Source organism: Carica papaya, chromosome 4 (genome assembly GCF_054855325.1).
Source record: "Carica papaya isolate Zhongbai chromosome 4, ASM5485532v1, whole genome shotgun sequence".
NCBI lineage: Eukaryota > Viridiplantae > Streptophyta > Magnoliopsida > Brassicales > Caricaceae > Carica > Carica papaya.
In genome coordinates, this window is record NC_142312.1 from 4,989,292 (window position 1) to 5,002,533 (window position 13,242).

The 13,242-nt window shown below is 34.9% G+C and overlaps 1 protein-coding gene across 1 annotated transcript; it reads right to left on the reverse strand.

Moving 5' to 3' along the window:
- Nucleotides 1–1,130: 1,130 nt before the first annotated feature.
- Nucleotides 1,131–5,555, reverse strand: LOC110822250 (large ribosomal subunit protein eL36y-like). The gene is made up of 5 exons (XM_022052310.2): nt 5,396–5,555; nt 5,231–5,301; nt 2,000–2,104; nt 1,559–1,758; nt 1,131–1,387 (listed from the first exon to the last, which is right to left on the reverse strand). Exons 3-5 carry the CDS (start codon nt 2,099–2,101, stop codon nt 1,357–1,359), a joined length of 333 nt encoding a protein of 110 aa, XP_021908002.1. The 5' UTR covers nt 2,102–2,104; nt 5,231–5,301; nt 5,396–5,555; the 3' UTR covers nt 1,131–1,356.
- Between the last annotated feature and the right edge of the window lie 7,687 nt (nt 5,556–13,242).

The following is a 13,242-nucleotide window of genomic DNA, read 5'->3' on the forward strand; positions in this document are numbered from 1 at the left end:
TATTTAAAGTTAAACACTGTTAATATTATGAAAGGAAATTACTATTTTATCCTTTAAACTATTTATTGTGTTCCAATTATATTCTTAAAATTTTGTTTATTATAATTTGGTGCTTAATCTTTTTTTTTTTTTTAAATTTACAATTCGTTTTACAAATTATGAAAATTCTATTTTATTTCAATTTCTTCTTTTAATAAAAATTTTATATTTTTAAATACTTTTGATATCATATATAACATTCAAAATTTGTCTTAATTTAATATTATTTTTGTGACCCGCACTAAAATAATACTTTACATCTAAATGTTCTACGCTTTAACGTATTTTAAAGATAACTAATTAGCTTTGGGTTCGAGTGAGGTGAAACTTCACCCATAATTATAATTTATCTGTTGATTTTTCAACATCACTCGGTTCGAATTTTATTATTCAAAATAAAATATTTTTTATTATTTTTAAATTTAAAAAAAAAAAACTAAAACCATTCATATTTAAAACAATTCGCGGATCACATTATAACAAAACTAATTATTGTGATTAAATTGAAACATGATTCCTAATTTAGAAACTAAATTAATAATTTGTTATTATATGATAAAAAATATAAATCACACTTGATTTGTTTTTTCTTAATCAAATTAGCTTCACAATTCTTAACAACTATAAGTAATTGTGAAATAACAAGATAAATAGGGTTATTCACAAATAAAATTACTGAAGCCAAACAACATTTTTTACATTTACACTTTCCATTCTAATTACTAATGTGAAATAAAATAACTTTTACAGCTTTGCTTTTCTTGTTGAATTCTCTCCAATTTTGTATTATTTTTTCTCAAATTTTTTTTTTCATTATTTTTAATTGTCCTAATTTTTCTTAAAAATTATTTTATATACTTCTTATACTTACAGTGCATAAAAACATGTAATAAAGAATCAAAAACTACAAATTATTACTAGCAGAACTCATTTTAATGAACTATTAACAGTAGTATAAGCAATTTTATACATTGCTTGCTTACTCATATTTTTGAAACATACCAGTTTTCTATCAATATCATATCAAGCAATTTCAGCTTACAATTTTACCATTATCATGTCAAACATTAGTGTCATTTCCCCTTAATAAGTTTTCATCAAAATAAAAATCTAAATAGATCATATCAAAATACAAAGTCCAGGGACAAAATGATAAAATCCGCAGTTCTTTCGATTCACTATGAAATGGAAAACAACAAAACCCCATAAAGAAAGTTTCCTCTCTAAATATGATAATGTAGAACCTACAAAATGTGATTACCGAAGTAAAAACCTTGCTTCTAGGTGTGAGACCAAAACAAACTAGCCAAACATGCTTCACTTCTTCTTCTCTCCACCTCCTGCAGCCCTGCGTGAAATATTTCCGTAAGAAAATGCTAAAAAAAAATTAATACAACAGCATTTCTTCCCTAACCATCCATCAAAGATAGTGAGAAACAAAAAAGCTTGTATTCTAGAACATGTACATGCCTGTAAATAACAGATGAGATATTGGTATATATATTATCTTGGAAATTACCTGCTCTTGCGGAGTACATTGGACATCTCCTCACGCTTCTTCTTTGCCCTCTTGTGAGTGCCAAGCTTTCTTTTGGCTACTTTCAGTGCTCGCTTGTCCTTGCCAACTTTCAGAAGCTCAGTGATTCTCTTCTCGTATGGTGCAAAACCAGCAACTTCACGGATCAAACTCCTCACAAAGTGAACCCTTTTGCTGGTTTTCTGCGAATAAACAAACCAGAGGGCAACAGATGGAAAACAGGAGAGAGATCACATAAATATCAGAAGTTAATCAGAAGCAAGCTAAGAATTTCAATATTCACAACTGCAACAAAGAAATTTCAACTAAGTCTCCTAAAAAAATCAACTGCAAAATAATAGCACAGCAAAATACATCAATAAGAAACCGAACTCAGAAAAATAAGTAGGTTATGGAAATTCTGCGGGCATAGAAAAAACTTACTCCTTTACGAAGAGAGGGTCGAGGCGCCAATTCCTTCTTGGTTACAATGTGGCCTTTGTTTAATCCCACAAAGAGGCCGGTATTTGGCTGTTTTGAAGCCATTACCTGCTTCAATCAGACCAAATAAGTACAAGTTGATTTGCAAAAGAAGCTTAGAAATGAAACCAACTACAATAAATAGAAAGCAATTTCAAAGTTCGTATATTGATAAACTGACAAAGTTCGGTAGTGTATAACTTTATTTTAGTCTACAGCAAGCACACAATTTAATCCTAAAACAATAAAATGGATGGCTGATTAAAAAGGGACTCCATTATCATGCAGTTAGAAACCAATCACCTGGAATGCCACCAATTAATGAGTAATCCACCTTAAATTTCAAAGCAAGATGCTAATTTTTTTTTTAGACAAGAAAGTGTAAACAATATATTAATGCAATAGCACCAAAGGGATACAATCTATGTACAACTCATCAGCTTGTCCATGGCATATATATATGCCATTCACTATCACTCTTTTACAAAAGATATGCACAAAAAGATATGTACAAAAAGGTCTCAGCCTTCTTTTACATAAATAACAAGCATTCACTATCACTCTTCCCCTATTCATCAGTTTGTCAATGGTCAAAGCAATATGCTAATGTTTTGCAAATAAATATCAAGAAGTAAGTAAATGAAAATTTGATTCAGGGGAAAAAGAACTTCTCTTTTCTTCCCTTTAAATCCCCTCTCTAATTATCCTCAAAAATTTTCTCTAAAATAGCATAACTGTTAGAAAAATCTAATGTAACAACCTGCATTTACACCACATTATGTCAACGTAGTCATTCATCTACTAGTGTCAACGGATACATCCCAATATTAACAAGAGTTTTCCCACTGTAACAGGTACTAAGTACAGGTATATTAACACAATATAGACCAACTACTTTACTCATCTACATTTCCCAAAAAAAGTGCTCATAACTACTATGCCTCTCAACTCATAAACAGTTTTCATCCAATACAGCAAGTAAACTCATCTGATTAAGCTGACACTTCACCAAAACAAAAAAAATAAATCTATCAAGTGAATCCTCCCCCAGTTCCACAAGTAAATTCTGCACGCATTCCAGCTCATGGTCAGACTCCGGGAGCTCATGAAATCAGTTCCTGCTTAATTATTTCTGAAATATGATAAAGGGATGAGCTATACAGCCCAGTAAAATCAATTCAAACTAAAACCAACAGAATAGAAATAAATGTAAATAAATTCCCCATTTTCCTCAAGAACAACTCGCAAACTCGTTTCCTCCCCAGGCCCATGTTATTTTCTGTTCAATACTTACCCTTTCCTCAAGTCACTTCTCCTATTTTCAAGACAATTTTCCTGACAGCACCACCTAGTTTACACTCAATTCATTCATTCCTTTGGTTGGGATTTCCCTCTACCCAACCTCCCTCTTCTTACTCGTTCTTGACTTGAACATCCCCCTGCCTGCAAAATATTCTCATCACTCCCGGCTTCCTCCATCATTCCGCAACCACCACCTCTAAACCTCTCTGATTCCTCTTCTCCCATCTCTCCATGTTCATCTTTTCCTCACTGTTTCACTCATCATCTGTCACTCCTGCATTATCCCGAAATGACCCAGCAAGTCTGCCCTCTCTCTGTCTCTGCTTCACCATTTTTCTTTCCTTACTGTTTCACTCCTCGACAAACACTCACTCGTCTGCACTAACCAAAACAGCTCAGCAGGCCCGCTCTATCCTCCTGCCACCCCCAAAGGACTGCTCTTTCTCACTGCCTCATTTTTTTTCTGCTCAGTATCTTCTTTCCCTTACACACACCCTACAACCTGCAGACTCAACAGGTCTGCTCTCTCCATATTTTTCCCTCACTCAGTTTCTCCCTTCACCTGCACATCTGCTCCAATTCTTTCAATTAGCCCGAGTCCCTTTTTCCCTGTTCATATTAATAATTCTCTCACAGGCAATCCCAAATTTATGCTACTTATTAGGCTCAACATCCACCCAAATTTCTGTCAATTAATTCATCACGCAATTATTAACTCAACACTTACACTCAACAACCCAATTACAGGCCACGCAGATTCTGCATTTTATGTTTTCAAGAAGCCGTCATGCAACACACACACACACCTCACGACCCAACAATAGGCCACACACACAGCTCCTACCAGAGCTCATAATTCCGCAGGTAAATGTAAACAGGTTAGTATAAACAACGCATATGCATAGACACCATATTTCATCCGAAACCTCATTACCTAGTTCCACTGTACACACGTACACATCCATAACAGCTCACAGTTATAAAAGTTAACAGCAAGGTTTAAAGCACTCACATGCAACCATTTCCAATATCTATCACACACACACACATTCAGGCAAACACATTTACAACGCAATTACTCAGCGCACTACTTCAGCAAGTCACTGCAGAACTCGTACTAGAATTCAATTTCCGCAGATGCAGAGTTGGTTGGCCATCTTCAACAAAATACACATCACCAGAGTACAGATCATAACACATATATTTGCCAAATATTGTTTTCAATTATGCTGTTTTATCACTCTTATGTTCATTCCCCTCTGGTTCACCCTAACAACTTTCTTCTCTTCTCTCTTCTCTTTCTCTTCTGTTATCTTATCTCTATTATTGTTCAACACTGTCATTGACCATATTTCTCTTCTTTTCCCTTCTTTGCAAGCCTTTAATCTCCTTGATTATTTATTTATTCCTATAAGTGTATTTAATCTCATCTTGCTCCCTTGTAAGCTCTCCTAGTTGGTTCCCCCGATCTGCATACCTGAAGTCTGACTAAATCTCAAAGTTAATTCAAACCAGAATTCATGACTGACCCTCCTAATTTTACCCCAATCGGCACTATCCCTACGACAAAACCTTTTCACTCCACCAGGTCGACAACTCCTACACTCCTCCACCATTTTCCCTAATTTGTCTTTTTCAAGAAAAAAAAGACCCATTTTGTTCGCCAATACTATTCAAAACCTACTGATACTACTCAAGCTGTTTACAGAAAAGAAAAAAAAAAGACGAAAGGTATTTGGAATCTAACCCTTTTATTTCGAACAAAATGCAAGTTACATAAAAAAAAAATATCAAAACAATAGCAATTAGATTTCCAATTTTCGAATAAAATGCCAGTAAATGTATGAGAAAAAAAAACGATTGACAAGGCAGACGAAGGAAAAGGTAGCTGACCGCTAGAACTTGGATTCGTACTTGAGCTGGGTGAGAACTTGATGCTTGCTCTTAATGTCGACGGCGGGAAGCTGGTAAAGTATAAGCAGAGATACACAGAGAGTGAAATAAACTAAACAGCAAACAGATAAAAGAAGAATGCAATCAAAGACGCGAAGGCACTACCTGCTACAAGAACCAGATTTGGCGGCTGAGCAGAGAAAGTACGAGAATAATGAAATTTTAGGGTTTTTTTAAGGGGAGTAGGGGAGGGAAGGGGATGTGGCGGCTGACAAGGAAATAGAATGGAGAGCGGGACAGTTAGGGTTTAGGGAAAAAATGGGTTGGAGAATTTCTTTAGAGTGGGCTTTTGGGCTTTCAAATAAAAATGAATTTCGATTTAAACTTAAAAAATAAATAAACAATTTAAATAATCAATTTATTATAATATGGACTATAAATAAAATATTAAAAAACAAAATAAATAGAAATAAATATTAAAAAATTTAAATATATATATATATATGTACTTAAAAAAGAAGAGCATCGAAACCCACCAATAGTACTTTCTTACAAAATAAAAAAAATGTAAAAATGTACTTGAAATTTATAATTTGGAAAAAATGAATAATATATAAAATGTACTTACAATTTATACTTTGGAAAAAATACATAAAATATAAAATAAAATTTAGATGGTAGACCAAAACCAAAAATATTAAAGAAAATGTGTACTATTGAAAAATGATATTTTTACTTTTAAACTATTTTCTTTTTTTTTTTCTATTATCACTTCTTCAAATATTATTTTCTATTATTGTATTTTTCCAAATATTTTGATGCATATTAAAAAAAAAGTTTACACTTGTTAAAATACATATTTATTTTTTATTTACTATTTTTTTATTTATATTTCTTTTATTTACATTGTCTGGTGAGATATTATTTAAAAATATCTTTTTTTTATTAATTAAAAAAATCAAATTTTGCATTCTCTTTAATTATGTAGTTTTTTTCTTCGAAAGTCTTTTATATAGTTATTATGATATCAATTCATGAAATATAATACATATTTAATAACAATTGAATTACTAATATATACGTATCTATGTATTTAGATAATATTTATTTTTCATAACTTTTATAAAGGTCTGAGACCTTAAAAGAAATGAATTTATAATTTAAAAGTATAAGCGAATAATAAAGTTAGGTTTTACATTTCTTACACAATAATTTTGATTTCCCAATAGAACTACGGGTATGTCATTTCTAAACGATAAACGGTAATTAAAAAAAAAGTAAATAAATAAATATTTTATGACAACTTTCACTATCACTTGAAAAGAGTCCAAAAAGTGAACTACTCATAATTCTTTTGCTTATTAGGATCTCAATCTTGGTTTTCTTAATCTGAAATGGTTAATGAAAATGTGAGCTAACCCAGTAAAAATATTACATTAATTACGGATACGAAAAATTGAAGGTTAGTAAAAATCAAAAAACAACTAATATAACTCTTACTTTAAGTAAGTACATTTAACTTTAAAATTTTTTATTTGATACATTCTGTTACGGTTTCTCCAAAATCAACATAGGAAGACAAATAACTAAATAACATTTTAATTTATCCATAGGATCACAATTCTTCCTTTTTTTGACCTACTTACTGGGATCCCTGGGGTCTATAGGGATATCTTTTCACTCGTGGACCTAGTATCAAGAATTGACAATTAATTTCGTTGTCCCCATACTCCGTCTGGTAATGGGCGCCAAAAACATCATCGTCTCGATATTCCGTCCAGTGTGAGAGTAAACTAAATCTCTCAAAACCTTTATGGTATAGGACTTCTCAATCTTGTCCAACTGATGTAATGTTCAGTAAGCTTTTATTTATTTAGATTCTATGAACAGTCACCAAAGTATACCAACGTCCCATGTCATATTCACTGATCAATTTAAACGATATTTAAGCAAGTGATTTAATTTATCATAACTAATAATCAATTAACCAGATAATTAGATAAATCAAGCAGGAATGGACTAAATAAATAAGATAATCGAGAAAATCATAAAAACTATCAATATAAACATGCATAGTACAATAGTAAGCAATTTAGGCAGTACATAAAATAAACAGGAAATCAGGACAAATGTAAACTAACTAGTTCCAGTTCCACTAATGACTTGTAATGTTTTTAAGGTTTTCTAAATTTTTACAAAATACAAAATTATCGATTATTAATTCTCAATTTACCATAACCGAGAATAGAGTGAAGGATCTTTACCTGAATCGGTGATTCGAAATGTCAAACTGTCCACTACGCCTCCCAACAGGTCTCAGGTTTCTTGAATTTTTTCTGTTGAAATCCAAAATACTCATCATGTACCTAAAAATACCAAAAAAAGACTCAAAATCGATGTTGAATACCCTTTCAAACAAATTTTAAAGTTATAGCACGGTAGCGCCGCCGTGCTCCAACGTCGAATCCTCCATCCACGGCGGTGGTTTACCTCAGCCTAGCTGATTTTGATCGGTTTTAGCCAGTTCTATATGCATCCCCGCAAAAATACGTTAGGAAGTCTCGATTGACCAGAAAAACCAAAACACTGAACCTACCGGTAGGGGGGTCTCCTAGTGCGGCGGCTCCGCCGGTTCTCCTTCGTGATTGGGGATTCTTCTCCGGCTAACCTACATAGAAAGGAACGATGAACACAAAGGTCAAAAAATTGCGTGAAATAGGAAACAGGAAGTGGCTCATCAGAGGGATTTGAGTTTTGGCCGCGGCGGCTCTGCTGGGCTTTACCCGCAGTTTTCAGCTTACCTGTCGTCTCTCTTACTCCGATATGGCCACAGGGAGGCTCGAAATCAAATTTCGAGTGGGTATGAAAATTTTTTATCTTTTTTGGTGGTCGATAATGGCTTCGGTGCGAGTCCGGTCGACAATCGACCTTCTTTTTTAACGTCTGATTCTTCTTCTCTGGCGAGAGTTGGCAGTTAGGGTTTGGGTTCCCTTGCGAAGAGAGGTTTAAATACTCTTTTCCTCTTTGATTTGTGTCGTTCGTTTATATTGACATGGAGTGAGGAGAACCGATCAATCGTTTCACGTTTTTGCTTATGGTGCAGTCGAATCTTGTCCGTTCATTATATCTGATCTCGTCTGTCTGATGAAGCCTAAAAGGAGAATACATTTGGGCCGTCCACGCGCGCGAGTTCAATCCTAAGTTGTCGGATTGCTGGGCACGTCGATTGCTTATGTGGCCCCTTACGTGGCTCCGACATCAGTGTGTTTTGCCACGCAACAAGCTCTGGTTCGTCGTGGCTGCTGACTAGACTGTCCCATGTGGCCGAATTTCTTCTATTTGTATTTTGACCCCTTGTTTCTAATTTTGTTTTTCAAAAACACTCCCCAAATTTAAAATTTCACCCATTTTCCCCAAATTTGTTTTCAATTTCGTCCATAATTCATTTTTTTCAAAATTCAATAAAATTAAAATATAATAAATTAATTATTATTTTAATATAATTATTTTATAAATTAATTAATAAAAAAATTATCTCGGGCCAATTTTCACGTTCGAGTATTACAATTCTCCCATTTAAGAAAATTTGATATCTCAAATTGGTCACTCCCTCACTCACTCGAACAGTTGGAGGTACTGGACTCTAAAGCTTGATTCAAGTTTCTAAGTGGCCTCTTTCTACGTATGGTTCTGCCATATGACATTGATGAAGGAAATATGTTTATTTGATAGCTATTATTGTAGACAAACTCTATCAAAGGTAGATGATCATCCCAATGACCCCTAAAGTCTAGCACACAAGCTCAGAGCATATTTTCTAGGGTATGAATTGTCCTCTCTGATTATCCATCGATTTGAGGGTGGAATACGGTGCTAAGGAATAGTTTCGTGTCCATGACTTACTGAAAACTAGACCAAAATCAAGAAGTGAACCTGGGGTCTCTATCAAATGCCACTGTCATTAAAACTCCATGTAACCTAACGATCTCTCGGATATATATTCTTGCTAACTTGTCCAATGGGTCAGTCATCTTGATAACCAAGAAGTGAGAAGACTTGGTGAGCCGATTGATAATTACCCAGATAGCATCATGTTTTGAGCGTGCCTTAGGCAACCCTATCACGTAGTCTATTATGATATATTCTCACATCCACTATGGGATGGGAAATGGCTGAAGTAGCCCGTCTGGGCATTGATGCTCTGTCTTAACCTGTTGATATACTAGACACTTGGAAACAAAGTTGACCATCTCTTTTTTCTTCTCGCTCCACCAAAATTGAGGACACACACTATGATACATTTTAGTACTTTTGGGATGTATGACGAACTTTGAGATATAAACCTCTATCATGAAGTCTCTTTTCAGTTCACTATCACCTAAAATACACACTCTTTTTTTAAATTTGAGAAACCTACCGGCAAACTCAGAATTCTAGATTTACTATCCATTCTGCATCCTTCTTGATAGCTTATAGGGTGGAATCGGTGGATTGAGCTTCCTTTATTTTCTGGATCATTTTGGGTTGGATAGTTAGGTGGGTCAAACATGCAATTATCTTCAAGTCCTGAAGTCGTATTTGTTGTGCAACTTCTATTGCCCTGCATTCAGAAACCATTATGTGAGCCAACATACCTGCACTTTTTCTACTGAGTGCATCAGCTACCACATTACCTTTACCTGGGTGATATAAAATATTACAATCGCAGTCCTTAAGGAGCTCTATCCAATGTCTTTGACTCATATTTGAGATATTTCTAAGTGAATATATGCTTCAAAATCTTATGGTTAATATAAATCTCAAAAGTCTCATCATACAGGTAGTGGCGCTAGATCTTAACAACGTAGATAATGGCAGCAAATTCTAAGTTATGGGTAGGGTAATGTTTCTCATGATTCTTCAACTATCTGGACCCATAAGTTATCATATTCTCATACTGCATCAGAACACGACCCAACTCTAGGTAGGAGGCATCACTATACACTGTGTATTCACATGTCCCACTCGGAAAGCCAACACATATGCAGTAGTCAACCACTTCTTGAGTTTCGTAAAGCTCCTTTCGCAATCCTTGTTCCAATCAAATTTAACGCTTTTCTTTGTGAGTTGGGTCAAATGAGCAGCTAGATTAGAAAAATTTTCCACAAACTTGCGGTAATAACCTGTTATTCCTAGAAAGTTACGAATCTCCTTAACCAATGTCAATTTTTCTCAAACAAGCACTGTTTCAATTTTTTTGGGTTCATAATACTCCATCCCTTGATATGATATGCCTTAAAAAAGTGGTCTACTCGAGCCAAAACTCACACTTGCTCAATTTTGTATATAATTTTTTATTCATGATAACCTGCAAAACTTGAGTCACATGGTGAACATGTTCCTCTTTCCTCTTTGAATAGACTAAGATATCATCGATAACTCCAATGAGGAACTAATTCAGGAATTATTTGAAAATCTTGTTCATCAAGTCGATAAAAATAGTTGGTGTATTGATTAATTCAAATGGCATTACCAGGAACTCATTGTGTCTGTACCTGATTCTGAATGCTGTCTTGAGAATGTCCTCTATCTTGATCTTTATCTTATGGTAATCCGAACGTAAGTTTATTTTGGAAAAGACTTGAGCACCCTGCAATTAGTCAAAAATGTCATCAATCTTGGGGAGGGAGTACTTGTTCTTGATCGTGATCCTATTCAATTCTTTATAATCAATACATAATCTTAACGTCTTATCCTTTTTCCTTACAAATGTGACTCAAATACCCCAAAAAGACATATTATGTCGGATGAACCTACTATTCTGTAATTCATTAATCTGTTTCCTCAACTCTTCCATCTCAACACGACTCATGTAGTAAGGGGCAACTGAAATAGACTGGGTGTCAGGCTGAAGATTTATGGTAAACTTAATTTCTCTGTCCACTGGCAGTTTGGGTAGTTCATCAGGGAACACATATGAGAAGTCTTGGACTACCAAGATCTATTGAATGCAAATTTTTTTCTTAGGTTTGTCTAATGTAAAGAAAAGAACCGAGTTAAAGTATTATGTAATAAGAAAATTGTCATTTGGGAATAATATTTAAAATATTTATTAACGTGAAAATGACTTTTTATTATGAGGGTTGAATACAGGTTTCTTGTGGAAACAATTTATAGTAGTGTGATACGCTGCTAATTAGTTCATTCATAGAATTACATCAAAGTCCCTAGTGTCAATCTCTATTAGGTCCACACTCAATTTCTTATTTGCTATCTTTATGATACAAGTTTTGTATATAACCTCCCATAGTAGTATCCTACTCCTAAGAGTAGACACAAACAACACGGAATCAAATCTTTCAGGTAATACATTCAAGTTTGGTGTAAAAGCATGTAATACAAATGAACGTGAAGCACCAGTATCAATCAAAACATATGCAAGGTGATTATGAATAGTGTACGTACTCTAGATAAGAGGTCCTATCTACTTTTATTTTTGCGGATATTCTCTTGCGTAGTGTTGGGCACTCCCATATATACGGCAGGTATTATTGAGATGATAGCATAGTCGATCACCATGATTTTTGCCACAGTGCTGGCAAGTCCTACTGCATCCTGTTACCGGACCTTGAGGATGAGGTTGAGTCATTGGTATAGGCCTCTTATTCTACTAAACCGGTGCAGTGGGTGTTGGTCTGTAGTGTGAAATTGGGAGCCCAGAATTCCCCATTGATGGAGGAAAGATGCGAAGGTTCTTCTCCACTAACTATGCCTTTGCTAGAATGGTTGAGTAGGTACTGGGCTCAAATATATACAGCTGCTGTATGATCTCATGACGGAGGCCCCATTCGAACTTCCTTACCTTTCTACCTTCATCCATAATGTTCTCAGAAAAATACCGGCCCAACTTTACGAATCTTCGAGTATACTTTGATACAGTCATATCACCCTAAACTAAGTGCCCAAACTCTATTTTCTTTAAATACCAAAGGTGCTATGGGGATACTTTGCATTAAAGGCCATCAAGAACTGTTCCCAAGTGACTGGAACGGGACGGGTGGCCTGTTTGAGCTGCTTCCAGCGACATACCTCACCCACGAGCATGTAGGTAGCAAATACGACCTTTTGTTTAGGAACCACCCCAAGAGTCGCGAAGGCCTTCTCTGTCTCAGATAACCAACACTCAACCTCTTGAAAGAGGATACCCTTGAAAAAATATATAAGTTTAGTCTTTTATACATTTTAATGTAGTCTGGGTCCATCATGGGGTGGAACTCGGTCTCGTGGAAGAAGGACTAGATTATGTTGTAGAGGGATTGGGTGGCCATGTGGCAGTGTCGAATGATACAGTAGAGGCATTGGATTGTACTGTGGTGGTGCTGGATGATATGGTGGAGGTGCAGGGTTGTACTGGGGTGGCTCCGGATATTCCCGGTGCAAGGGTAGCCCAAATTGAGGCAGCAGAAGAGGGTCAAGTAGCTCCCTCATTTTCTGTCGGGCCTGTTAGGTAGAGATGAATCTCTCCAACATCTCAAAAAGTCAGTCAAAATCCTCTCGAAGTGAAACATCCCGGACTACTCAGTTTAGTGGGGACCTTCCTCTCCTCATATCCTTGTACTTTTATTTCACAATGAAGAGTTGAGTGATATTTTCTATTTAGTATTTTTAAGTCTTTGTGTAAGGATTGGTTTTGAGGAACATGGTTTTAATACCAACTGAAAATGCCCGAGACCTTAAAGGAAATGAATTTATAATTTAAATACGAAAGTAAATAATAAAGTTAGGTTTTATATTCCTTACATAATAATTTAGATTTTCTAATAGGGATATGAGAATGTCCATTCTAAAAGACATACGGTAATTGAAGAAAAAACGAATAAATAAGCATTTTAGGACAACTTTCACTAGTACTTGAAGGGAGTCTGGAAGTGAACTACTTACAACCCTTTTACTGATCGAGATCTGGATTTTTGTTTTCTTAATTTGAAATTGTTAATGAAATGATGAGCCACAATAGAACAGTAAGAATATCA

What these genes read in the sequence shown, in the direction of transcription:
- LOC110822250 (XM_022052310.2), bottom strand. Translation starts at nt 2,101, where the DNA reads ATGGCTTCAAAACAGCCAAATACCGGCCTCTTTGTGGGATTAAACAAA. An exon ending in GACCCTCTCTTCGTAAAGGA is followed by an intron (nt 1,759 to 1,999) that starts GTAAGTTTTTTC and finishes GTTTATTCGCAG; the next exon opens with AAAACCAGCAAAAGGGTTCA. An exon ending in AATGTACTCCGCAAGAGCAG is followed by an intron (nt 1,388 to 1,558) that starts GTAATTTCCAAG and finishes TATTTCACGCAG; the next exon opens with GGCTGCAGGAGGTGGAGAGA.